We start from the raw sequence: 26,544 nt of genomic DNA, 5'->3' as shown, positions 1-26,544 counted from the left end.
ATTCCGCGCAAGTATTCGACAATTAAAACCCTGTGAATATTCTGAAAATGGAGCTGAACGATGTTGACGACATGTCTCCACACATGAATCAGCACATGATACACAAAATATAAAATCTGTGGCAAAGTCTTTTCAATAAGGAATTGGACTTTTGACATTATATACGCGGTGGTAAACAAATGGCTACAAAATAAATAAGCACGCAAAAAACACAATACATTCTTTCATTATTTGGTCACACCAATACTCGTATTGAAGCTTAATTATTACCAACCTCCTTTTTTCTGGTTTGAAACAGCAAAAAAAATGTCAATAATACTCATAGTTTTTGATTACAAAATACACCTGGGTCGAGCGTGACCGCAATCTTCTCCGTGTTTTTGGAGAAGAAGTTTTTTTTTTTTTTTTTTTTTTTTTTTTGATTAAGAGTCTCATCCAACAAGTCTCTTCCTCGAACTTGAAACGAACCACTTGAGCGCGTGGATGTCGATGAGCAGCTCAGAGATCATGTAAACGTGAAGACCACCCCATCTTCTTCTTCTCAGAGTAAAGGATTGGAGGTGTAATACTGTAATCTGTCTCTGTTCAGTTTCTTCTCCTTCATGCGTCGGTTCTGGAACCAGATCTTGACTTGTCGATCGGTGAGATTGAGCATCCGGGACAGTTGGAGACGCTTCTCCTTGTTTATGTAAACGCTGAAAAAGAATTCTCGTTCAAGTTCTCGGATCTGGTATTTGGAATAAGGGCATCTTTTCTTGCGTGTGCGCTGACCACCTGGAGAGAAAAAAGCGACAGTCTGAGTGAGACACTGAATATTAAACAGTGCGCATAAAGATACTGCGCCATGCATTTACGAATTACCGTACTGTCCATATTTAATGCCCATTGTGAATAATTTACTATCTGCTGCATTGTAGCGCACGCTAGATTTGACCTTCCACTTTTTTTCAGGTCCTTATTTGCATCTTTCTGGCTCCTTTTAGCATATAGATAAGTAGTTGGATGATTAGAAACCAGAAAGGCGCGTTAGCATCACGTTAAATTAGAGGCAACACCCAATAAACGCCAGACTGTAAACACAAAGAAGCCATGAAACAAGGAGGTTTTAAAGAAAACAGTAGTAGGTTAATATCAATACATTAAGTTTTGACGCGCCCCTCTTCAGTTTTCAGTCACCAAGGCGAATTATCATGAGTGACTGGTGAGAAAAAGAAAAAAAAAACGGGCGACTCATATCAATAGATTTTTCTTTTAGCTCTTACTGTATGTGATTATATTTTTAGTTGTAGTTCAATGACTTAGTGCAGGTAGGTTCACACAGTCACACTACACATGTTTGCTTAAGGTTGGAATGATGAGCTAATGAAGTGGAACATAAAATTGATAACAATTTAATGAATGCTTTTTTTTTTTCAAAGTAAGCGCTCCATTTCATTCTAAAGAGACTAATTCGTCACTCATCCTTATATTTGATCACTGCTGGCAGAACAAACAAATCATTGCAAACAGCACTTTGACCTTGTGCGTCTTAGTGTCATGACTACATTCAAAGGAGACTCCTCAGATTTGAGCAAAAATGCTGCTACACTGCAGATCCAAAATAATGTGCTGTTATAAGCATGAATATAGTGGGCGCAAGATATCATTATTTTTGGCCTTACCTTTAATTATTTACATTAAATATATATAAAAATCACATATTGCTCACTTAAACCTGCGTTTTGAATAAAGTTCTGTCTACAATGACTGAAAGAAAGGCAATGTTCACCTAGTGCTTGAGAGCTCTAACAGAAAAGTACAAAAATACCGAGCCATGTTGACTGACTGAGCGTCACCGGCTCGCCTTTATGACTGTTTTTGTAAATGTCATGAAGAAGAATATAACACTGCTTATGTCCTTCACGGCCAATTTCATTTCCAAACACGTGATCCTGCAGTTTATAACAAAGTTTAGTTGGGGGTGTGGGGGGGGTCTCTGGGCCCTCTATAAACCTTATATATGCTTATAAAACAGCATATAAAAATGTTAACAGCAGCGCGCTACATTGCAAACTTTCTCTCAGAAGCGAGGTGATGACTTGAGTACGTACTGCTGCTGGATTTCTCCTCAGTGGCACCGGGACACGACTCGGGGCTGCTGCTCTCCTCCCGGCTCTCCTTGGTCTCGCTGTCCCGGCAAGAGGGCGCGTCCTCCGGCGCGGAGCTGCTTTGTTTGGCCGCGCTCTTCTCCGCAGAGAACCCACTGGCGGACGAGTTCTCTGACGCGTTTCCGTACGCGGTCTCGTAGAACTGGTCGAAGGCTTGCGGCAGGACCCCGTTCCTGCCCACGGAGCCGTAGAAGTTGGAGGCGGCGGCAGCGGCGGCGGCGGCGGCACCGGCGGAGCTGGCGTGGTGGTGGTGGTGGTGGTGCGGGTGGAAAGCTGCTGCTGCTGCCGCCGCCGGGCTGCTTTTGCCGAACATGTCGACGGCGGCGGACTGCGCCGACAGACAGTCCCGGTGCACCATGTCCTCAGCAGCGGGGTAGCACTGGGCAAGGTTGCCCCGGTGCGGCCATTTACCGGACGCGTCAATGGCCGCGTACTCCCGGAACGTCACCTCCCTGACCGGCTGCGGCAGGTTGGACGAGTAGGAGTAAGTCATGGGGCGGGTGGACGGGGTTTGGGACAGGAACGAGGGAAGACCCGAGAAATCTGCCCCCGCCGAGACGTAATAAGTACAACTGGGCAAATACATGTTCGATCCGACGGGGACTCGCTCGTCAAAATCCATCCTCTACAACCTGGTGTTGGGCTTCAATTCCCGCGAAGACGCCGTGGACATGGCTCAGAGGCGCCTGCTCCTCTTTCACGCAGGTTCAGCACAAATTTAGAGACGTGAGCTGACGTGGAGAGAGCCATCGGAGGAGGCGGTCACGTGACCGATATTGACAGCGCCTCGGTGTGTAACGCGCGGGGAGTGGGGGCGCGCGCGCGCGCTACGCTTGACATTGGTAGTTAATCGACGAGTCCAATTAGTTCAAGTTTATTCGTCTTTACTCGCGGGTTTAATCGCTCTTTTCTTTCTTTTGCGCGAACGAACATCACATTTCATGACTCGTTACAACAACAAACCTGCACGACGCTCATCTCCTACCCTGATATAGACATTCCATTTGGGGAAGCCATTATTTAAGCTGTTGCGACATCAAGGAAGTGTTTCTGAATTGTCAACTTTTATTATCAACTACTGATCAGATCAATTGGTGTCTGAAATCGAGGTGCTAAAGTGGCACTTCAGAGTTGAGCCATGTTTACTCTTGGATCATCTGAAGAATATGTGTTTACCTTTACATTCCATTATATATTGCACTGCTACATCAAAGCGTGCACGCAAACACACGCGTTCAGGAACCATTCCAAATACCTTCAAGCGATGTCGGTGAGGTGCCAACTTTTAGACTGCAAAGACAAAATGAAGAAGATGATACAAAACACGCATTTAATATGCAAAAAAACAAGCGCCTCTAAAACACACAGTTCGAAAAATGTCATTTGTCATTTGTAGTCAGTCGTAGACAAATCTGGCTTCACATTTACGCACAAATCTTGTATCGAGCGAGAACTGACGCAACAGTCACAAAATGTTCAATATTAGCAGGACGGGTGGGTTTCGGGACAGAAAACAGCACGCAAATACCAACGAACTCAGAAATAAACTGTTTATTTCTTACTTATAATGAAAGAGAGGGAAAAAAACGAGAGAAAAGTCGACTGACGCAAACAGGATAAACCTTGACGCACATTTTACAGCGGTTGTTGGTGCAAGACTGGCAAGTATTTTTTGTTCACATTTGAAAGCTTGCACGTTGACAATACTACGAATGTGGCGAATGTCTATTTTAATATTCCGTGCAGACCAAACGGTGAAATGGACCGAGCTACTTCCATTTTTCTTTAGCAAGTTAATTCGTGAATCAAACAAACTAAAAACATATTTCGTACATGGCAGAACAATACAGGACGTTTAAATGAGGAAAGAAAAAAAAATACTCTGTTATTAGGACTGACAATAACAAAGACGAGCGTCGCCTCACGAAATGAACTACTCAGTGGTTGACGAATAAACCTGCTGCATTTACGCACAAGGTAGCAAAACCATGAAGTCTGAATGAGGGCAACGTCATTTCAAAATTTCGCGTGGATGTTGAATGAATGTTGACAAACTATTAAGTATATCATCGTGTGTCCCGCAAAAGAAGAAGAAGAAGGGGAAAAAAATCATGTGGGCCTCGTCAAATGTGCCCCCTATATCTCTGGCGGCTATGATCTGGATCAGAGAAAAGACACGGGCCGTTTATCTCCGAGTTTTAGAAATCATTTGTGGTTTTTACAAGGCAGCGTTTGGCTCAGTGGGCATTTGGTTATCAGGGTCATGTTCAAAGTAGCGGCTCATGTTTCAGCTGGACCGTCCAGGAAGACCAGAAACAACACATTTTGAAGTTGGCGCATTCGGTTTTGATGGACGCGCGCGCTCAATGTTATAAAAAAAAAAAAGAGCTATATTAATTCTTAAAAATGGAACTGACTTATTGAGTGGAACTCATGCTGGCGAACGTCTGGCGCCTTGAGATTTGTTATCACACAATTGTCCATTTGAGCGCACAAAATGTGACCAGATCAACGAGTAATGATGTTAAGCACTGACTCCAAATATTAATTTGACTTCAGAACACGCCCTTCCCAGATAGAGGCCACAAATATTGCCAACGAATCACGGCAGACAATCTTCTTGAAGATTTCTAAAGTTGAAAAATGTCCAACGTCTTCTGTTTCAGTAACGAACAAAAAAAAAAAAGGAAGACTGCCGAAGCGAAGTTTCTCCAAAACTAAAATAATTAACATGTCGCTGGGCGGACTCTCAAGTTAAAAGACCTTGACTTGACCCTCCAAAACAAGTTATTTTTATATACATAACAGTTAATTTTGAGGGTTTAGATATGTGTGTGTTACGCACGAACACGAGTGGAATCTGTCCCACTTTTACGCACGACTGTTTTGCCGAGGAACTCTAAAATTACTCATCTCACTATATTCTGATCTTTGAATACACTCCAGCAAAATAAACTCTGTACATGTGCTTTCACACTTCCGGAAACATTTCACATTAAAAGGTCGCACTGTGTGTAACCCAACGTGTTTCCCACACGCTTGGTCTCAAGCTCACTTCTGAGGCCACCGTGGAAGTGGATTTTTGGGGGCCATGCAACCTGACTCTAATGTGCTGTGAATGAGAGACCTGGATTAAGACCCCCACGGCTGGTCAGGGACCCCTCTACCACCCAAACACATGGCTCTGCTGCCTGTATCCTGAAGGGAAGTAAAACCCTTGTAAAGTGTCGAACACACATGCACCAAGCAGTGCGCGATCAAGCAGAGAAGAGCCTGCGTGGGGACACAAACGAGTCTATAGTGTCTTTTCTAAGGCTCGCTCCACCTCTCTGGCAATCCAGACAAGTTCTATGACCAGTGTTTGGGGTATTGACGCGGTAATTGAGCACAGGATGCTGCAGGAAAACCCGCAGCCTTCTCTGCACAGACCTGCGTTTTTATAGCCGCTATAGTATTCTGCTGCTCCCCCCCTCCCCTCTCAACCCCCTCCAGGGCCAGACAGACACCACAAACTGACCAAGCGTGTTAGGAAGTCGCCACATACAAGGATCCAAAGTCAGAGCAGCGGGAAACCTTCGACTCGTAACAGCCAAGGTACATCTATTTAGTGTCAAACTGTTTCGGAGGGGAAACGTGATTAAAGATGTGTTTGTTTGTGTGGATCTGTTGTGTTCTCTGCTGCGCTCAAATTCAAAGCTTCGTGTGAACGGTCGACTTCAAGTTCGGGGGAGGGAGAGGGTCTCGGAGAGCAAAGGGCCGTCTGTGCCCCGGATGGAATTCCTTAAATTGCCTTTGCACTTAGACACGCATTGGGTTGCAGCACTTCACTTGGATAATGTGCGCCCAAGTTACTGCGATTTGTTAACGATTTGTGCGTAAAAGAAGATACGTAAAATGATATTCAGGAGTTAGAGGACGCATTTAATAACACCAGAACACGACTAGTCCACCAAGTATGGTTCACATTGCGCGCAGCAAAATATGTTTTGGTAAAGTGGTGCGCATTCGCCACGTTGTTGTTGTAGTTGTTCACCTGCAAAAAAGGATGCAGGTCTGTGATATTGCGAAATGTGACACGAGCACGGCAACACATACTCCCCCATTGTAGCCCAAAGGTTTAGCACCTAAATTTGAGCTGTAATTTGAAATATTGTTGAATTTTTACCGGGAGACTTTATATGTCAGTAGTGTACTATGTCATCACAATGCAATGTTTCGTACTTGCATTAAATATAAGGCGACACACGAGCTAAAACCACAGGAAAATACAGTTTCACCTTAATATAAGGAGCTATTTATCGTCACTTGAATTGCATAGTCGTGATATGAGCCATTAAGTCGACACAGGTCGTTAAAATAATAATCAGGAATCCTGTTGTTTTAAATACAGAAATAAGTGATTGGAAACGCATTTAAGAAACATGAATGTCGACGCATTAAAACTTCCATAAATGAGAGTATTCCGTCTTTCGGATGGGGAATATTTGGTGCGTATCAGGAAAGAATCACTCATTGTGTAGTAAAGTGTTTAAAGTGATGCGTAAACGTTACGGAAGTCTGCTCTTGCTAAGAAAATATGCAACCTGAAATAAGCTTTTAAAAAAAATACATGTTTAGGTTATACGCCTTCATGTATATCGCGGTGAAAGTAAAGATGGGTATAATGTCACACACGACAAGACGTATATACTTTACAGGTTTACAATCAATTTAGATGTAATTTTCCCAGATAAAAATTTACCTTTGCGATGCTAAATGATTTTAAACTTTTGGAAATATTAGATACTTTAAATAGGGATTTAGACATTGTTAGTCAGCGCAGACACTTTAAACACACACACTCTCGCCATCCTTTTACACACCTGGATATGCTATTCGTCGGTGCGTAAATGTGCGCTCTTATTGTCCTAAGTTGTCCTGTCAGAAATTCAGAGATATGAAATAAAAATATTGACACATATTGAGTATGAGAATCGAGAGTTGCCGAATGAAATTGATGGGTAAATATGACACTATTGATGTGTAGTTTTGGAGTAAACGAGTAGATGCTAAGTCGGACGTCATTTGGCACTTGACGCAAACTTAATATTAACAAAGTATAGCAAACGAACGAATTTTTAAATGCCCCAAAAGGTGTTAGGGTGTGTGAGCCGTATGAAGATGTCTCAAGTAATTTGACAGATACTTTATTTTTATAATCCCAATGCACAGCGTTGATATATGTTTAAGAGACAGATGCAGAAACCAAGCTAGTATCAAAGCGCATGTGTTCGGATCAAAGCTACACGCACATGGACTTCTGGCTGAATAAAACCAGACATCGCTCGAGGTGCAGATTCAGACTTTCGTTTCAGGGAAACAAACAGACTTTAATCATGGGAACTTTTGGGATCTAGGCCCAGTTCGTGGGCACTGATCGAACAGTCCTCAGTGGGGAATGGAGCACCACGCCAGGTAGGCCCTCGGGTTGTGAAAGCTAAATAGGCGAATCGAGCGTTTCTCAAAAGGAACCTCCTAGGGATAGTCCCAGAGTAAAAAAAAAAAAAAAAAGAAAAGAAAGGAAAAAGAAGCAATGGGTGAGTTTGACTGCTGTGTTTGTTTAGGTAGAGGAGGAATAATTCACGCACAAAGCGCGTGAGATGTTCCATCCAAACACGGGGCAGGTGACGCAAATTAGTAGAAAAGTATGTTTGTTGTTTTGGTAAAAGCAAACCTTGTTGTTGAACTTGAGTGGCCGGCGTGAGTGAATTTGATCGAGTGGAGAGTGGGCCGGATCCGCGGTGGGGGTTTAACCTCGTCTGACTGGAGCGCGAACCAATCAGAGGTAGAAATCAGAGCTGGAGGGAAAAATAAGCGTTAAATCAGGAGCTGGTCTGTTGATTTATCCACGCGTGACAGGAAAGTGGCGCGGCAGTGATGGCGACGACGTGAGTGGGGACCGCCGGACCACACAAGAGCCAAATCCACGGTCAACGGGCGAGTCTGCGGCGCGGCGGGGATCACGGTGAAGTCTGGCTGACAAGACGCAGGAGGAGCGGAACCACGGAGGAGGGACGTCAAGTGGATTTTACATACTGGATGGCAAATTAGGAGTTTTGGGATCAGATGCCAAGATTATTTAGGAATTGCTTTATGTGTGATAGAATTGTTTTTCCTTATTTTTGAAGCAGAAATTCACATTTCACTGAATATATTCCCGCACGGGATTGGATCGGAAAAACACGCTTAGCTAACACAGAAAACGCATCCCATGTTCTTCTAAAGCTGGGAGCCAGGTACACTTGGCAAATGTGATATTTATTACCTCATTTTAAAGTGATGAAACACACATAAGAAAGCTTAAATTCAAATGCACACAAGTGTGAAATCACACAGTTTTGTTTACCGCTGATTTTAGAATATATGAAACCCTTTTTTTCAACACACGGCTTGGAATTTAAAATTAAAATTAGCTCTGTACAAATACGCACACGCTCCATTTTATTTGCACTTGAGTGTCAACAACGCTGCGTAAAACTGGTGCGTAAAAGGTATTTCAAACATGTTTTGGCCACAATATTTAAGATACTCTATACTCATCAGAACTGCAATATAATTCAGTCAGAGGCAGCACTGTGATGAACGTTTTCATCAAAGCATCAAGATGTTTTTTTTCGGTATTTTCTGTCAAAGCCGAAACGGAGTACATGACCGCCAAACGCAACGCGAACGTTTCCTCTGTCGGTCAAGGTCTCCAGCTCGGCCGCAGCGGCCAGGCCGGCGGGAGACTAAGGATAATATCTGATCTCATGTACGAGTTTTAGCATGTTGTCTTTTGAATATGTCGCAGCAGAGAATCATTTTTTATATCAGGCGCAGTACTACTTCATTTAGATTGTGATTTCATTTGTACGTGCCATAGAAAGGAGTTATACATGTCTATACGTCACAATAAAGATTAAAACATTTCTGATTATCTGCAGTGAGCGTGTCTTTTACATGTATGGATTATTAATAGTGACGCAAAATTAGACACCGACATAGACACACATTTCGATGACTTGAGAACAGAATATGTTCACCGTCGGTGAGCCACAGATATCGAGTTGCAGTGGTTGTTTAAAAAAAACAAAACAAAATCAGGGAGTTCAGTGGATTGTATTTCCCAGTGTTTAATTGTACTATGATCTTTTTTTTTACTTGCAGATGGGTTTAAGCTACATATATCGCCGATCGTGGAAGGATGATCAGTTCTTCAGTGTACTATTATAATGGGTCATGAGCATGACAGAGAGGTCGCATTATTACACCCATCCATCGCAGTATGCATATATATAATGTGTATTATCATGATACATCAGCGTGTTATGTTTTCATAATGTGTACAGTGTGCGTGTAGTAAGAAGCTAGCATGGTTGCAGCAAGTGTGGGAGATATTTAGGGATTCAAAAAAGGTTCTTTACCCAGAGTGAGTATTGAATCACAGCTTTGTTAGTGTGGCACATGAGAACAAATGGTGAATTGTGTACCATTGCAGTAATTGGAAGACTACAGGTGTGTGCGTAAAGTGCATTTATCAAGTGAATGTTGCAGGGCCATTACATGCCATAGTACAGGGTTAAAATAGCGGCAGGATTTTGAGGAGATAATGTGTGTTGTCAGTGTTTTATTTGGGGAGTTTTTGTGTGTTATTAGTGTCGTGTATAAGGCAGGGGGACAACTACCATTTATTCCTTCTAAATCATTGTAACTGGAAATTTCTCTATCTTGTATTTTATATTATATATTATCTGCGTGTATTGGGTCGTATTTGTGTATTACAGGTGTGTAACAAGTGCAGCACCGTTATACAATATGATTTCTATTGTATTTTCTTGATTTAAATCTCTTTTATCGCCAAGTTGGTCATAATCCCAGTTGGGTCAGCATTGGAATGTGTATTTTAGTTTTGTTAATTATCAGGGCAGTACAGTGTGTGTGAAGGGGGTATTGTTAAAAGCACATCTGCGGTGCCCAGGAGGCGAAATGGAAATGAAGCCGAGACAGGGACCTAATCAATAGCTTGATGGTTTAAACAACTGCTGACGCTGCAGTTTAGTTACAGTGTGTATTATTCATGCTTATGTTTATGGCTGAAGATGGAATAGATGAATACACTCACTTATTATGATCACTAGCCGTTCTTAGGCGAGGATAGCTTCAACTCTTCAACAACAGTTTGCAGCTGTGTGAAGCGTGAGAATGAGGATCAAGTCATCTGATGTTGGCAAAATATGAACTTAGCATGTTACAATACTTCTTTTAGTCTCAGGATTTATTTTTTTAATCTTGTGATTTATTTTGGGACAAGAAGAACTGCCCAAGAGGAGGTTGTGTTCTCTTCGTGGCAACTACCATGTTAACCAAAAATCATCTCCTCATGTTGTGATATCTGAGACAGCAACAAAAGATCCAGGCTGAGGTTCCAAGTGGCTAAATGGGGTTTCCTTCTGCGGAGCAAAGAGGCTCTAACAAGAGCCAGTGGAGGTGGTTCAGGTGGCTCACAAGAATGCCAAGCGGTCACATTCCTCCAGAGGTTTTATAGGTGCTTTAACTCGGGAGCAGCCCAAGTGGCAGTCCCAAGACCAGATGGAGATTATTATAACTGGCTCAAACAGCCTCAGGACCTCACATCTCAGTGAAATAAGCTGACAAAATGGAATCTTCTGCATTACATAAAGTGTATTATTGGTAGCATAGCACAGTGTATAGTGAAGGTGTGTAGTTAAATATGTCCTATGGAGGCGGCTTGAGTGTCAGGTATGTAAAGAACAAAACAGATTTGCATTGAGAGTGAATCATTATGCGAGAGTAAACGTCACCTGTGTTAGCAACGCAGTACATGTGGATCATACTGTATTGTGATTGTGTATACTCGCACATGTATTGCACTTGTATATCAAAGGCTTTGTGTGAACACGGTAGCATTTATTTTTTAAAAAGAAGAGAGACAGTATTTAGTATTTTTAGAAGTCAACGTGCATGTATTAATGGTAAGGTGGTTACAAGACCTTGTATGTCCACTATGAAAGTTGTTAATATCTTAATACTGATACTAATTAAGTATCAAAGGTGTGTCACAGTTTTACTATTAACCAAGATGAGCACATAAATAAAGTTGCATTATTGAATTATAGTGGGTGGCGGATCTAAAAGCAGAAAACACAATGTGACAACAGTTGTGGTTGGCATGTCTCAATGAGGAACGATAGTGCTATCGCTCGAAAGAATACATTAATTCTGGCTGTTGATTTTTTTTTTTTTACTGCCAAAGAACGTAAATAAATGTATCGACTACATGCTAGCGGATTAATGACACCTTAGCATGCAGAGACAGACTTTAGCAAATTCTGAAACAGTTTGCGTATGTTATTGTGCGCATCTGGATGAACTATTGAGAAAAAGACATCCTTGATTGAAAATACTTTTTTCCGTTTTCATATTGACAAAACCTCTGTCCAGCCATTTGTGTGGATGTTTTGTTCCAGTGACAAATGCTTTAGTGGGGATGGATGAACAGTTGTACTATGTTTGTAAATGCCATGCGACTGGGGGGCTACGCACCCAGAAAAAGTATAAACAGCCCAAAAAACTAGGGATTTTACCCAAATCCATTGCTATTATTTCCAGTCTGAGTAAATTGGATGTAAACCATCATTCTGCCTTCTGAGCAACAGCCATAGCAGCGCATGCTACAAGCAAACATGCTAACCTGGTATAATGTACAAGCCAGATGGTAATATTATCACTGGAAAGCAAGTACCTGCATGTATCAACAACATAACAGATGCTGTTAAAGGTGAAATATTTCGCTATTTTTAGAGTGAAGCTATTGAGAAGTGTACCAGTCACTTGTTTTTAGGTAGCACTGAATGTTAGGTTTGTTTTAAAGCTATTTTTATATACATAAAGCGTAATAACAATGTAGCACATACATAGTGAAAGTAATAGTATTAAGTAAAGGGGTTCTTTGCCGCACATATCAGATATGATTTGGAAGGATTCAGAAGTCTTGCCCGTGACCACGCCTCCACCGTTCCAATTGGTCAGAAAAAGAAAACAACAGAAAAAACATCTGAATATTTTGGCATTCAATGTCTTTTGAAAGTTCTTTAGATGCCAGATGTCACGACACTTCCACACACTGCCCGCCGCACATTGAGGATTCAAAAGGCCCAGTGTTGTGGCTCATCCCAGAATCTAAGACTGTCAAATCAAATTCAAATAAACATTCTCCATCCCCATTCTGCTCTGTGTACATTGGCAATGTAAGCCACAAATCGTTTACCAGCAGCTGTGAAGCCACTCAGTCTGACGTCTGCTCATCTCCAAATCGTTACTTGAAGATTCTGGACACGTGTGTCTCGAGCCTTTGCAACGACTATTGGCTGAGAATCTTAGAAATTACTGCTTTTAATGAGGATAGTTGTTTGTCTTAAAAACATGTAAAAAAAACATGATTTAGAAACAAAGTCTGTCAGATTTCCTTGCTGCAGGGCAACGTGTGTAGCGCAGGGAGGGCGGAGTTAACACAGGGTCATCAGAAACTCTGATCTCTCCAGTCACATGGCTGAACATTTATGAGAATAGGGAACAGGAAAATACTATATACCAACTTCACAATATGGTGCTTTCACCTACAACAGTCTTAGACATTTGCATGAGAAAAGTGGGGAATGCAGGCTGCGGCCGCTTTAACAAATGACGAATGAAGAACACACAATATTTCCATTGAAGGTGACTCATTCACTGTTTTTTTTATAGTACAGTGTACTAACTAACAAGCTGGTGCGTACTGAGTGCAAAGTGTATTATTAACTCAATCAAAGTGCATTGGATATAAAGGTTGGAAGCCTTTCAAATACATGGAGTATCATGGAGAAAGCAGATATGTGTTGAAAGAAGCAAGAATATGATAGCAAACATATAGTAGCATGTGTGCTAAAGGTAGAATATGAAGCATGAATACTCAAGAAGGATGGTTGCATCAAGAATGCAGCACAGTTCTTATTTTTAAACAGCTTTACCTTCAGGTATAAAGACTGCATGTTTAAGGTGTATTACTGAGATGCCAGATGAGTTACTTGGACACAACATCATGTACAATTAGGGTTAGTAATGTGTGTTTTAGAGCTATGCATTTACATAGATAGTTGAGATAGTTGTGTTATCAAGGAAATCTATATCAAATTTCAAAACAATTGTGTGACATATTTATGATCTGAATTGTTGAGACCGTGTCATGACAGACACATTGAGGAGTCGGTTGTATTAGTATGGCAGAGTTGTATGTAAAAGGTGTAGCATACATTAGGCATCATATTGGGTGCTGAAGTGCAGACATGTTTAAGGAGTGAAGGTTCATTCCAGGTTAGAGCAAAAGTTCATGCTTCAGAGTATGATCTCAGTGCAGATACTTCAGACTGCTCTAGGTATAAGCAGATCAACACTGTAGACTGTTACTTCACCGGTTTCCACCTGTTTTTTTTCCCTGCCATTAACGAAAAGTAAAGAGAAGAGCAGCACTTCCATATATGGAGGTCACATCACATGACCACCCATGTGAAGCAGGAATGCACAGTGTCAACGGAAGCTGATTGTTTACCCTGCAGTGTGAGCTATAAACAAGGAGCAGTGGTTCAGAGACGTTTTTAGAGAGGAGTGCAGGGCAGCTCACCATGATCAGACGTTAAGAAGTGGGGAGGGAGTATTTATGTAACCTCCTTATTCCGATATCATATGTACCACAACTGATAAATACATGTACATTAACACACTGTAAATCACTGTCTTCATGAACTGCAAAAGTGGTAATTATTGACGCCATCTCACCGCCACTTATTGATCTGTGGTACGAGCGACTGAATAATTGATGTGCCCGAAATGAAGTAGCTGTGATAAACTTAGCGTCCACAGTGTGGCAGCAGAGGTCAAGGATTGCGCCGGTGGAGTCGACTGGAGCAGACGTCAATCAAGTTCCAAAGGGAAGGCGGGACTTGTCGCTTTGTTTTGATCACCAACGAGCCAATCAGAGTCTTCCTGCTAGCCAGCGAACCAATGAGAATGGTTTCGTTTTTTTTCGCCCACCAAGAGCGTTTCAGACCCATGTTTTGCTCCCAGTGATTTCTGTCAGAAGTGTTTTTCGGCGTCTCTTGAGGGACGTTAGTATTTAAGGGAGAAAATCAGATTTTAATGAATTCCGATTAACATTAAATCAACACTTTTTTAATTTAAAAAATACTGGTTAATAAAACAATCAAGCCATCGTTTCTGTCCACTTCATTGGGAATATGGATTTTTAATTGATTAAGTGCTGCAGGTCATGCAAAAATAACGTTTTGGATGTAAACCACATACACTTATTATGATTCATAAAATAAAGTGAATAAATACAAATCAGAAAGTTGGATAGGAATACGTGTGCATTTTCCTTATTGACTAAACATCAGTTGGATCACAATGACGAACAGAAAATAAATAAATAAAATGAGAAAAGCACTAAGAGAGAGAGCAACTCAGTTTCACTGGAACACAATCTCCATTTAGAAAATTCCTGGATACAGAGAGTGATCGGGTGGCTCCCAAAATGGAATTATTTGTTCATCGAAGAATCTCACACATTTTCTGAACTCCTTCTTTCGGCTTCTCACACATTCCTGAATATTTGATCCAAATCCATCCACAATTTTAATAAACAAGGAGCCTACACGTGAAAATGTAAGTCACTCCAAGTGACTGCTGCCGAAACCCGGGATTGAACCAGGGACCTTTAGATCTTCAGTCTAACGCTCTCCCAACTGAGCTATTTCGGCACCCTGACAATAACCCCAATGGCACGGCAGGGTTTACTTCCTGATGTAGCGACCGTGAACTGCAGCGTGTTTCTGACCGCCGCTCCGATCGTTAATAACAACGCGCATTGAGAGCTTCTTTCAGAACTAACTCAAAGTCTGCAGTCGACAGTGACGCAGTGCGTCTGCATGGCGTCATTACGGTAGTGAATGTGGCTCGCTGCGACTCCACCCCCTGCCTCCTGCTCTTCATGAACACAGACGAGCGCAGTTCATCGGCCCATTTATAATGATTTGCATCAACCCACCTACATTACTTGGTCACAAAACTCACTTGGAATGCGGAACCATATAGTTGTGCAAGTACTAAAAAAAATCAAGAGGAGTCGATGATATTCACGTTTTCTGTGTCACTTTATTCATAATGTCTCATGTGTCCCACCTCAAAAACAATAATGTAAACGTTTCTTTCCCTTTTAAGATTAACGGCGCGTCTCCCGCACGCCACAAGACGCTCTAAACAACGCAGTGGAAGAAAAACTGGGTAATTACGAATCCATCTGGGTTGGTCAAGACATCCGAGTAGCCAACTTAACAGTCCACATTATACGTATAATCCGATGTTTCTAAAAAAAAAAAAAAAAAAAAAAAAAGCATCGCCACAGTAAGGCGTAAAGTTCAAATATATGAAACAGAAATAAATTGCAAATTTTATATCGGTACCCCGACAGAAATCAAACAGCATAATTTAGGAGAGGAAAACAATCTGTTTTGCCCTATTCAGTCAAATTTTCCCCATAAAATAGAATCAAGTCACTAAAAATGATATTTTCATACACGTGTATTTAGATTGGTGCTGGCTACATATGCATATATAGTACATTTAGAAACTTATTCCACATGCTAAACACCACGACGCGCCATGTTTTGATTTGGAAAGATGCAAAAGCATACATTACAGACGAGATTAGACCCTTTATTTCATCCTACAAAATGATGCTTGAAAGCGTGGTGTTGCAAAATGCATCAAACGAATTGCTCGAGAAACGTAATCTAATGTCTTAATTTTTCTATTTTATATTGATGTCAAGCTGTAATAAAACGGAAAGTCACGCGGGCTCCGTTTACAATAAAATGCCATTATATTATCGGAAAACAATCAAGCGCTTTAAAATAAACTTTATGTTGTCACAAATTTAAGTCTAAAACAAACATGCAAGTCCTTCCATGAATCCCTTCTAGCCATTCGATAATCCTTCAATTACATTTATGCTTTATAAGGTCGGCCTGAGTGCCATTACAAATATCGCCGCTAGATGGCAGTGTTCCATTACATTTCCTCACAGAGCGAGCCTGCACCGACACATTTGTTTTTGGCAACGACCGAATGAGTTTAGCAATGAAATCCCGCCCGATATTTGCTGTATTTAAGTTCCACAATTCTAAAATAAAACAAAAATAATAATCATAATTCTGTCTGACGCCTATGGAGTGCGAATGCCGCGCTTGCTGACGCGAAAATAATTTATTTAGAGAATCCAGCTCACAAAGAGTAAAATAATATAGAAAACAAACGAGATGGAAATCAAATCCACGTTTTATTGCGACGCTCATTATCACCGACATATTCAACTCTCTCGCTCTCTCACACACACACACACACACACACACGCATATTTAATTTATGTACAACCACGAAGATGCAGAACAACGATACACACTTTTTTTTCAGACGATTATCAAGAAGCAGGATCACAACAAAATGGCACCTGGATATCAGAGAAACACGTGTGTCCGATACAAAAGAGGAAGCCACAGATTAATATTTAACATCTTCAAGGTCCAAATAGTGAATCTTCTTTTTATGTCTCTCGTTAAAAGTTGCTGATAAACGTGTATCTCGGTGGCGAACACTGCAGGTCACTTCCGCACACACACACACACACACACACACACACACACACACACACACACACACACACACACACACACACACACACACACACGTCCCAAAATAAAAGACCCACTTAAGTCCTGGAGAATATTTAACAAGTGGCGGGAAAGATCAGGGTCCAGCCTTTTGGAGTCCAAAGTCAAATGTCAATGTATGAAATTCAGTCATCAGGTGCGTGTGTGTGTGTTCGCGTGTGCGTGTCTTTTGAGGGGATCTGAGGAACTAACTGACAGTTTTTAACTTGTTGACCACTTTCTTCTCCTTCACGCGTCTGTTCTGAAACCAGATGGTCACTTGTCTCTCCGACAGGTTGGTCTGGGCGGATATCCTCCTTCTTTTGTCCTTAGTAATGAACTTATTCGCGGCGTATTCCCGCTCCAACTCCTTCAGTTGGACTTTGGTGTAGGGTACTCGCTTCTTCCTCCCTCGTCGGTACGAGCCGGACTCTCCTGCAGAGTGGGACACGGATTCTGGGACAAAAGAAAAAGAGGCTGTAAAGGGCTGAAAACCACACGTAAACAACAGACATTTTACACATCCACCGTGATGTATCTCTTGAATTGTGTGAGAAGTACCGTAACTAACAGCAACACCGCGCAAGTGCCCGAAAAAATAGCCCGGTGCTTAAAAAAGAAAAAAAAAAAATCTCGGTATAGGTTGTTTTTTTTTACAAAAATATATATTTTTTCTGATTTATTAATCAAAATGTGTGACCAGTGGCTCGAGCTTCTAAATATGTAAAAATGAATGAAAGCATAGTTGAAATTTAATAAACGTTTATTCGAGATCAATTTTAGTTTACTTAATCCTAACTGCTTAAATTAGATTCAAAATGTTACATTTGTAAACCTGTCATGTCTATAATCCATCTTAGATGGATATTTTTTGTGAGAATTAATTGTAATTCATGCATCACTGCACCATATTGCCAAAGTGTCTCTTCATGTGTTATGCGATTACTGAATTTTGCGGGCAAATAAATATGGCATGCTATTTTCAATAAGTCGCGTACCAAAAGATAATTTTCGCATTTGAGCAAGAACACATTTTTGGTTTCAAAAGAAATTTCATAAAATTCTCTGTGATGCAGCAATATATATGTATATTAACAGGAGATATTTTGTGTACAATTCGACTGCATCGTAAACGTTGGAAAAGAAAAATCTAGTCAAGCTACCAACGCGTCACCGTGGAAATGCGGAATTTTTCTGTGATTTTTTTTTAATGATTGAAGAAATTTTTCTAAAGTAATTACGGTACAGGCGACCGAAAATGTATGAATTAGTGGCAGCGATTGTATGGGGTCAGATGAGTGACACTCATAGGGTCAAGACAAAAAAGAAGCAGTGATTAAACTGAGCAAAGAGCAAACAAAACGCGTTCCAAGAAAAGCTAGCATCGCCGTGTTTGGCGGTATAATCAAAAAAGCCGTACCGAAATTTTAACAGCCGACAGATCCCAAGGTTTAAGAGACGGGCTGCTGTGAAATATATTTTCATTTGGCATAAATTCTCAAAGTGAGCTCTCGTAATCTTCTTTATCTCAAATCCTATCAGGCAAGTTTGCAACCTCAACATGTAAAACTAGAAGATCCATTTTAGAATTCTGAACGTCGTTCAGCTGCTATGTTGCCTCTAGTATGGTCGCCATGTTTTCAAACCCAAATTTAAATTCCTACTTTGTCTTTCTTGGATTATTTTATGTCCATACAGACTGTTCAGTGTGTATCGTCCGGTATTTAAGTGACCTCATAGAAAGGCATTTAAACTGGGACTGAATATTTTAATTTCCTGCAGGTTCATTGACTTGCTCCCACCAAGACGCGACTACTCAAGCGTCAATAAACCCACACCATCCACACAATGGAGATTTGAGACTCTCGCTTGGATACCAGTATTTGTTTGATACCAATGTTTGGCTGGAAATCTAACCACCATCCACCATCTTTGACTCTTCAATTTAAAATAAGTTGTTCGGTGATTGAAGCAAAATCAATCTGCTCATATCAGTGGAGCTGATGTAAGAGTGACAGAAACAAAATAGGTACAATTTTTAAATGTATAGATATTTTTACCCGGTCTGTTTACATTTGTATGGAAGGAACATTTCATGTGCGTAACCTTGAAGCTATGCGTTTATTTAAATGCTGGAATCCAACATCGTGGCTAGTGGTTATGATAAAATATACAAACCGTAAGACAGGCAACGTTATATAGTAAGTCCAATTTTTGTTTTTTTAAAATGCACAATCAGGCCAATAGAATGGGAAAAACACATTAATTTTACTAATGTGACACAGGCACATTGTTATGCTGAAGAGAATTCATCTCTAACATTGACCTACAACACCATTTACAACATGACAGCGGTGGTGAAGCTCAGATTCTACCATATACAGATTCTAAAAAGCCTTGCAGCTTTTTTAAGATTAAACAGACAGCAAATTTGTATGTGTTTAAGAGCAACAGTACTAAAATACTCTTAAAACATGGGCACTATTTCCAAATATTTACATTTTGTATGCACCCATCTTGCTTTGTTTGAGGTTACATGTTGAGGTGTTTGTGGTCGCTTGGTTTTATTTTCATTTTAAAAATAAATGCTTTTTTCTTTGCCTATTTCAGCCATTATGTATGGACACTAATATAAAAATAAAACCAAATAGGTCATGGTTGTTCTCCCTTCATTAAATATTTTAGCTGTATACAATTCAGCCTCCAGCTTTTGCGAACGACCAAACAAAAGCGCAAGAGGACGCAGTTCCTCACCTGCGATGGAGGGCTTCCACATGTGTCCAGGCTGCGGCTGCTCCTTGGCGCAGTAAACTTGGCTGTTCCAGCTGTTGGCGGCCAGACTCCACGGCTGATAACTCTCCATCGGTAAGAGAGAGTCGTGCCTGGAGTCTGAAGGCGCACCAATGGTGGGAACCATCGGCACGTCCAGGTAACTGGGCACAGGTTGGTACGGACCAGAAGGGTACGTGGGGTAAAAGGCGAATTCTTTAGCGCGGGATGTGAAATCGTCGCCAGCGGCGGCGGACGTGTCCATGTATTTCTCTCCATATTGCGCAGCGCACGGTTTGACGCTGCTGTGGTGCGTCATCCTGCACGGATAGTAGCCGCTTCCGAAATATCCATAGGGTAAAGACGCACTGGAAGAATTCTGGGATGCGGAACACGGACTACACTGCTTCACCGGCTCGCTTAGGACGGAGGAATCAGAGGACGAGTACGCCGCGCTCGGTGCCAGAGACGCGGCCATCAGATTCCTGCACTGGTTCGCCGCGAATCCTTCCATGTTCTTGCTCACTTCATCGGAACCGGTGTCGTACAGGAACATGACAGACGGGTCGACCCAGCGTGGACGGAGCAGCAGTGACGTTGTCATAGCACGACGTCCAACATTGAAGCGTCTGGCTCTTTTGGAAAAAGCTCCAACACTGAAGTGAAGCGGAGAGTCGGGGCTGATGTGACGCAGGAGGGCGCGCCACGTCATTGGCCCAGCATGGGACACGTGACGGGCCATGCAGGGAGGACGGTGAACATTCACACTAAAGATAATGAATCCAATGGAGTACTAGCCGTAGTGCTGCGGTCAAGACCACCTGATCCAAGACAATTGGTGTCAAGTCCAAGGCGGCAGTCTTCAGGGAGGCAACAGGAGTCAAAAAATAATGTTCGAGATGAGATGTTGAAGGTTTAAACCACAACCGCATAAACAATTTATAGCTCATCGGACTTTAATGGTCAAGATCGAGACAGTTTAAGGTCAAGATCAAGCCTCCTAATACACATTTCAGGTGTCTGGTCCTAAACAAAACTGGAGGGTTTAGTTACAATCTCAAAGGACACAAAACGCATGATTAACTCCAAAATGTCAAATATTTAACCCAAAGCATCGGTTAGGAGCTGTTTATATCTTGAATTGCCGAGATCCCAGGATAACCTTTCCCGGTTCAGTCAACAGTGGTGAGAATTAATGTACAGTGACAAACGTAGTTAGACGAGAAAGTGAATGACTTCCAATATTTGAGGCATATTTTGGGTCTTCTGAGGGATGAAGCGATTCAGATCGAGAATCATCTGGAACTGAAGTCAGGGTTTGATCTCAGGACTCAAACTAAGGGCACAATGAGTGGAGCACACTGCTGGCAAGGCTGGTCTTCCCTGCAAAATCAATGCATTTGACGGGACATATATATGTTTGTAAAAAGGGTATTAAAATGTGTTGCTATCCTAAATTAAAAGTGAAGGTCAATATGATGACGTGTACTAGAAAAAAAACGAAATGCAGATCACTTATTCATGCTTTTAAAAAAAACGAAATAATTAAAATAATCTTTTTAAATGCTCTACTTTTAAATATATGTTTAACGCCACCTTATACCTAATACACCTAATAATAATAGACGTTGAAGCAAAGAAAAATGAAGCCTCATATTTTTTTGGGAAATTAAGAGCTCACCACTGTAACCTAGATAATGGGACAAAAACATAAATTTCTAATAGAACTAGTTTAGACTGGTTCGTTTTGTAGGGTCCTTGATTTAGGTGTGCACGTGGGTCTGTAAAAATATTCTCGCCATTAAACGCCTCCTCTAATATTCAATTCTGAAACGCAGCAAAAATTTGCAAAATCTCAAATGCAAAAGTAAATAAGTAAAATAAAATGCTTTTGAATACTGAGGCTACATGTGTACTTTAGCGATTAGATTGAATACATTTGAATAATAAGGGAAAAAACAAAACATAAATGGAAAACGGGAGCTGTTTAATAGAGCTTGGATCGGCGTAGTTATGACCAATGAGGAAAAGGTGTCTAGATACACAAATTGACTTTGAAGCGTTAAAGAAATCACGTCTTCATGTTGTTGATGTATCCGTGTGGACGTTCTGCAGCGGAATGCAATTTCACGTAATCTCTCAGGTGACTGCGGAGAACGTTAGACACTTTGATTTAGTTGATATTGCATCACTTTAGCAACAGTAACTCATGAAAATAGCTAGTGAATTGAAGAGCTCTCCAAAACGATGTTGGCTGACACATAATCTCCTGACAGGTTCTAACAAAACAATGCACGTCTTCAGACAGGGCCGTTGAGAAGCAAGCTTCTATCGGGTCCAATTGATGTCGAGTGTGACGTCACATTCTTACGTGACAAACAGCAAAACGCGCAAAATTGTAATTATTTGTCAGATTAAGAATAAAATGCAGATGTTTGATAAACGCCAGGGGGCCTGCGCCTGCGCAGTTGTCTGCATCCTCCATGACAACGGACAGTCCGCATAAAATACATAGAATATGACGCAACATCTGTTCCTTGGTCACAAATAAATAGACGTTTTTGTAAAGACGGTGATGCATTTAACCAGGAAGTAGAGGGGAAAAGACGCTATAAATCCTCTTGACGCATGCGCGATTATTTGCGGCGATATGAATGATTCATTAATTCAGCCAAATGACGCCATTGTTGTTTTAATCCACGGATAATAAGATAAATGGGGTTTTAAATGAAGCCAAACAACTCTGCTGAGCTATTAAAATATCGAGGAATTACATGTGAACGATTGTGTGGACATCGGATAAAACATTTACGGATGCAAAGTGTCACTAAAAGAGCGGCACACATGAGAGAATGTTGCACGGTTTAGGCAGCAGGAGTGTTTGCAGCACAGACAGTTGGGGGGGGCCAAGGTCAAGTTGAAAGTTGCTGTCTCGCCGACGAGCCATTCAGGCTTTTAAAGATCCGTCTGACTGTTGAAAAGAGCGGAAGGAGGGTGAGAATTCCTGTTCCAATGAAAGCGATTGGAGGACATTAACTTTTACTATCACTTTGTTTTCTGCTCACTTCACTCCGGCTGCTGTCTAATTGTCCAAGAGTTGGGGATGCACGCTGAACATGACTGTTTTTGTGTGTTTGGAGCGACTTTTGAGGGGCGTTTTTCGGCAAATATGTGTGAAAATGATAGGATCTGTGTGAATGTGCTGTGTGTTTGTGTGTCTACTTTGTTTACGACTCTGTGTTTGGGGGGGGAAATAGGAGCAGGAGGAGGTTTGTTTGAGCTTGAAAGGTCCGAGTGTGTACTAGTATTATGGTGTGTTGTGGGAAAATACGGTGGCGACGATGAAAGCGTGTAGTTATCTGAAAACACGACACAACGCACACGTCAACATCAAACCCAAAATACTAAAGCTTTATCACTGTCCCATCAAACACCTCATTTCTAATTCCGTTTCCTAAAACATTTCCTCATGACTAATTGAACACCTTTACCATTTACCTCTTAATAAGTGTACATAACCATGTCGTTCACGTTACTTTGTGCTGAGTAGATGTTCACGTGATCAGAATAAAAATGGATGCACTGAAAAGTCATTTTAAACCTCAAAACGAGGCAGGACAAAAGTATTAATGCCATACTGAAAACAGACTTCAGTGTTATCGGCGTTAATGTAATAGTGTCTGTATCAGTATGAAATAAAAGTAGGCATTTTTTCCCACATCTACGTGTGATAAAAAGCTGGACTCAAGGAAGCCAATGTTATGTAACTACAACATGAACATATTATACGCATATATATGTATACATATGTATTTTTGTTTGAGAATGATAAAGAAACGACTAAGAAAACTTCAAATGCAGACGATTAAAATATATACATTGGGATGTTTTCATGGTGGAATCATTTTTAAATATTGAAGCAATATAATGCACACTTTCGGGAAATATCATGTTTCTTCTTCTTTCTTTTTATAAAGTGATTAATCTTGGGCTTCATTTGACGTGTAGTAGAAACATATTACACAAAGGGGGGAAAGCAAAATGATGGTATTGTCCAGTTTGACTGAATGCAATATGAAATGAAATGTAATACAGTCACTGACATGGTAAGATATCACCTGTGGCTAAGCGTCTCGACATTGGGTTTTAGTGGTTGTTACACGCAGCTTAAGTGATTTTCATTATATCCACGCCTTCAAAAGCCTGTTTTATATTACTTAAGCTACACAAATAACACCAGACGACATTCAAACCCTGAAAAATAATATTATAATAATATAATTAAAGGATCAACAACATGCGGTTTTTAACACTACATTCTTATGGACGTTGGATATATCAAGGAGCCATAATTTGAGTGATTGAGACTGTTCAGAACGTAAAAATATCCACAAGTCTTAGACTCATATAACACCATCTGTGTACATAATGATTTTTTTATTTATGTATTTATCATGTAATACAGAATAACTTGCATTATTGTATTGCATCTGTGGACAAGGATGAAATCTTAACAAAATTGTTGGTGTCATGTCATCATATGACCACAAAGAACGAATGTGCCTCAATAAATAACATCACACAAAATCAGGTCTCGTCTTGGCTCAGTAGAATCACGTTAGGTGTGTCGTGAGAGGTCCAAAATAAGTTACATAACACATTGAAGAAGATGAGTATAGTCACGTTGGAAAGACGACAACAAAAACAACTAGCATCTCATGAAGCCATGGCTAATTTATTGTCTAAGATTTGAGCTGAATGACGTTTTTGTCGGTACACGGCAACTTATCGGCGTCCCAAATGAACGCGACGGCGTTAAGAAAAGAATAGAAACGTTTTGTTTTTTCGTGTAAATCTTAATTGAAGGAGGAGTGACATATTGACTGACCGAACAAATAATCGCTGGTGCTGCCGAGTCCAATGAAAGTCATAAGAAAATCAAGCGAGTTATTAGCTTAGAAAATGACTGAGGTGAGCTCAGAGAGAATTGCTTGAAACAAACTGTTGATTCATAACAACTTGAAAATTAAGTAAATAATAATCAGTAATAGCGAAGATTTTTATTTGGCACTTCGGGGGGAAATATAATAGTTGGACTGTTTTATGCCACACGTTTATACGTTGTAATATATGTAGTAATTTGTGCCTTTGTTTGTTTTGAATACAGCCATCTTCCAAATAAAGCATGAATAATTTCAAAAGCGCCTGGTGATAGATTTTTGTCTCATCGCCAATATTAAAGTAAGAATATCATTAATCATCTCAAATATTCTTCTCTCCTAAATACGTCGAAATGAGTCAGCGCATAAATCAAGGCTTGTCGTGGCATCAGCGCAAAAAGCATTAATCATTAGATTATCTACCCCACTATCTCTCTCTCTCTCTCTCTGAGTGTGTGTCTCTGCGTGTGAAGTCTCATCAACAAGGTGGCAGCACATGTGGTCAGTCTAGACAAAAGACATGTCAGAACTTCAAAACGAAGACACCCTGAAATAAAGGGCGCTCCTATCGCGCGAAGTGGATTTTGGACGCGTCTCTATTTTGGCATCTTTCTCTGTGGTCCCCATTTGAACTTCTAGTTTGTTCAGAATCCGTTTGGGAGAGAAAGAGCGCGTTTCTTCCCCAGGCCTGCGGGGCTTTTAAAGTTATGATCCTCCATAAATACAACATAAAAAACGCCCACAAAGACTCAAAACACGACAGACTTATGAGTGACTGTCAAAAAGTTGTGAAAGCATTAGAGCGAGTGTGTTTTAGTGGTCATGGCGGTGGGCGGGGACCTTCCATATTTTCTGCATGGATGGCCGCCTGTGGTGGATTACAGGAAGATTTTCGGACACGCACTCACAAACACACGCACACATATACATGAAGACACACTAACCATCCTCGCAGGCCTACAGAGAATCCTGCTTCGGTTTCTCCAGCAAAAGTTTTCGTGTTAACCTGTCAAATGTACATCAGCAAATCGTTTACAAGAATGTCGGTAAATATAAAAACTCGTGCGCATCTACACGGTTGCCATCGAGGGTTACCCCCTGTAAAGGTGGCTGGACATCGCCTTTCGACAGACTTCATTTACAGTAATGCAAGAAGATTCAGTGAAAGTTTATGTTGCTGTAAATTGGTGAGTTTGAAAAAAAGATAACCCCAAAGCTAATTAATAAGAGTTTGTTTCTATTAGGCATTAACTTATTTACCACTACTTACTCAATTAGTTAAGTTACACTGCCTTTCCTTTAAATAAAATGCGATGTATTGTTCCAATACATCTACATTTACAGTTAAAATGATCCATTATAAATATGAAAATAAGCACAACACGGGCTTTCACCACACAGGTTTCTTACATTCTGGAGAAAAAAACAGCCATAATATATTGAATGAATATTTTTCATTGCATTTCCAGTCACAGAGTGACACGTACTACTTTGAACGATCCGCAAACGGATGGAAAACAAAACTTCGCAAGAGAACATATACGGGGACGGGGATTATTACGGGACTTGATCATGAGTCAACTGCTAATTCAATGGACCAAAACAAGAAGACATTTGTCTTCTACAATAATGTATATTTAAATGGAGTTGGGCACATATTTACAAGTAACTGCGACATCTATTAACAGTTCAGATAAAGACAGGTTTAAGACAAACCCAAAATATACATGTTAAAAAGGTACTCTCCGTGGAGCTGATGACATCGTTGGTCTAAAAATAAAAACCCATTTGCAACCAGACGAACTTGTAAATATCACCTCCCTCCAGAGCAGGAATGACATGCAGTCTTGTGGCTTTGCACCTGGTCTATGGTGTTGCTACTGCAGCTTTGGCCTAAAGTCAGACCCCCCC

At 40.9% G+C, this 26,544-nt stretch overlaps 3 protein-coding genes and 1 non-coding gene across 4 annotated transcripts in view; all 4 read right to left on the bottom strand.

Annotated features, from left to right (window-relative positions):
* On the bottom strand, nt 1-2,794 carry LOC128758224 (homeobox protein Hox-A11a-like). The gene is made up of 2 exons (XM_053864156.1): nt 2,091-2,794; nt 1-774 (listed from the first exon to the last, which is right to left on the bottom strand). Exons 1-2 carry the CDS (start codon nt 2,767-2,769, stop codon nt 542-544), a joined length of 912 nt encoding a protein of 303 aa, XP_053720131.1. The 5' UTR covers nt 2,770-2,794; the 3' UTR covers nt 1-541.
* An 89-nt stretch (nt 2,795-2,883) lies between these two features.
* Nucleotides 2,884-26,544, bottom strand: part of LOC128758223 (3-hydroxyisobutyrate dehydrogenase, mitochondrial-like) — a 70,627-nt gene continuing 46,966 nt past the window's right edge. Inside the window, exon 8 of the mRNA XM_053864155.1 lies at nt 2,884-3,437. Within this exon, the coding sequence (XP_053720130.1) occupies nt 3,405-3,437 (33 nt within the window). The 3' untranslated portion in view covers nt 2,884-3,404. The remainder of the gene's footprint in view (nt 3,438-26,544) is intronic.
* trnaf-gaa (transfer RNA phenylalanine (anticodon GAA)) lies at nt 14,905-14,977 on the bottom strand. The gene has a single exon. It is a non-coding gene; the product is annotated as a tRNA-Phe (tRNA).
* Nucleotides 16,421-23,577, bottom strand: LOC128758222 (homeobox protein Hox-A13a-like). The gene is made up of 2 exons (XM_053864153.1): nt 19,679-23,577; nt 16,421-17,380 (listed from the first exon to the last, which is right to left on the bottom strand). Exons 1-2 carry the CDS (start codon nt 20,433-20,435, stop codon nt 17,133-17,135), a joined length of 1,005 nt encoding a protein of 334 aa, XP_053720128.1. The 5' UTR covers nt 20,436-23,577; the 3' UTR covers nt 16,421-17,132.

The sequence above is a fragment of the Synchiropus splendidus genome, chromosome 4, assembly GCF_027744825.2.
Source record: "Synchiropus splendidus isolate RoL2022-P1 chromosome 4, RoL_Sspl_1.0, whole genome shotgun sequence".
NCBI lineage: Eukaryota > Metazoa > Chordata > Actinopteri > Syngnathiformes > Callionymidae > Synchiropus > Synchiropus splendidus.
Note: the sequence above shows the minus strand (reverse complement) of the source record. Positions and strands in the feature narration are given on the sequence as shown.

Excerpts from the sequence above, each read along its gene's own strand:
- LOC128758222 (XM_053864153.1), bottom strand. The coding sequence starts at position 20,435 with ATGGCCCGTCACGTGTCCCATGCTGGGCCAATGACGTGGCGCGCCCTC. Across the intron at positions 17,381-19,678 it reads GTGGAAGCCCTCCATCGCAG|AATCCGTGTCCCACTCTGCA; the intron begins GTGAGGAACTGC and ends CTTTTGTCCCAG.
- LOC128758224 (XM_053864156.1), bottom strand. The coding sequence starts at position 2,769 with ATGGATTTTGACGAGCGAGTCCCCGTCGGATCGAACATGTATTTGCCC. Across the intron at positions 775-2,090 it reads TGAGGAGAAATCCAGCAGCA|GTGGTCAGCGCACACGCAAG; the intron begins GTACGTACTCAA and ends TTTTCTCTCCAG.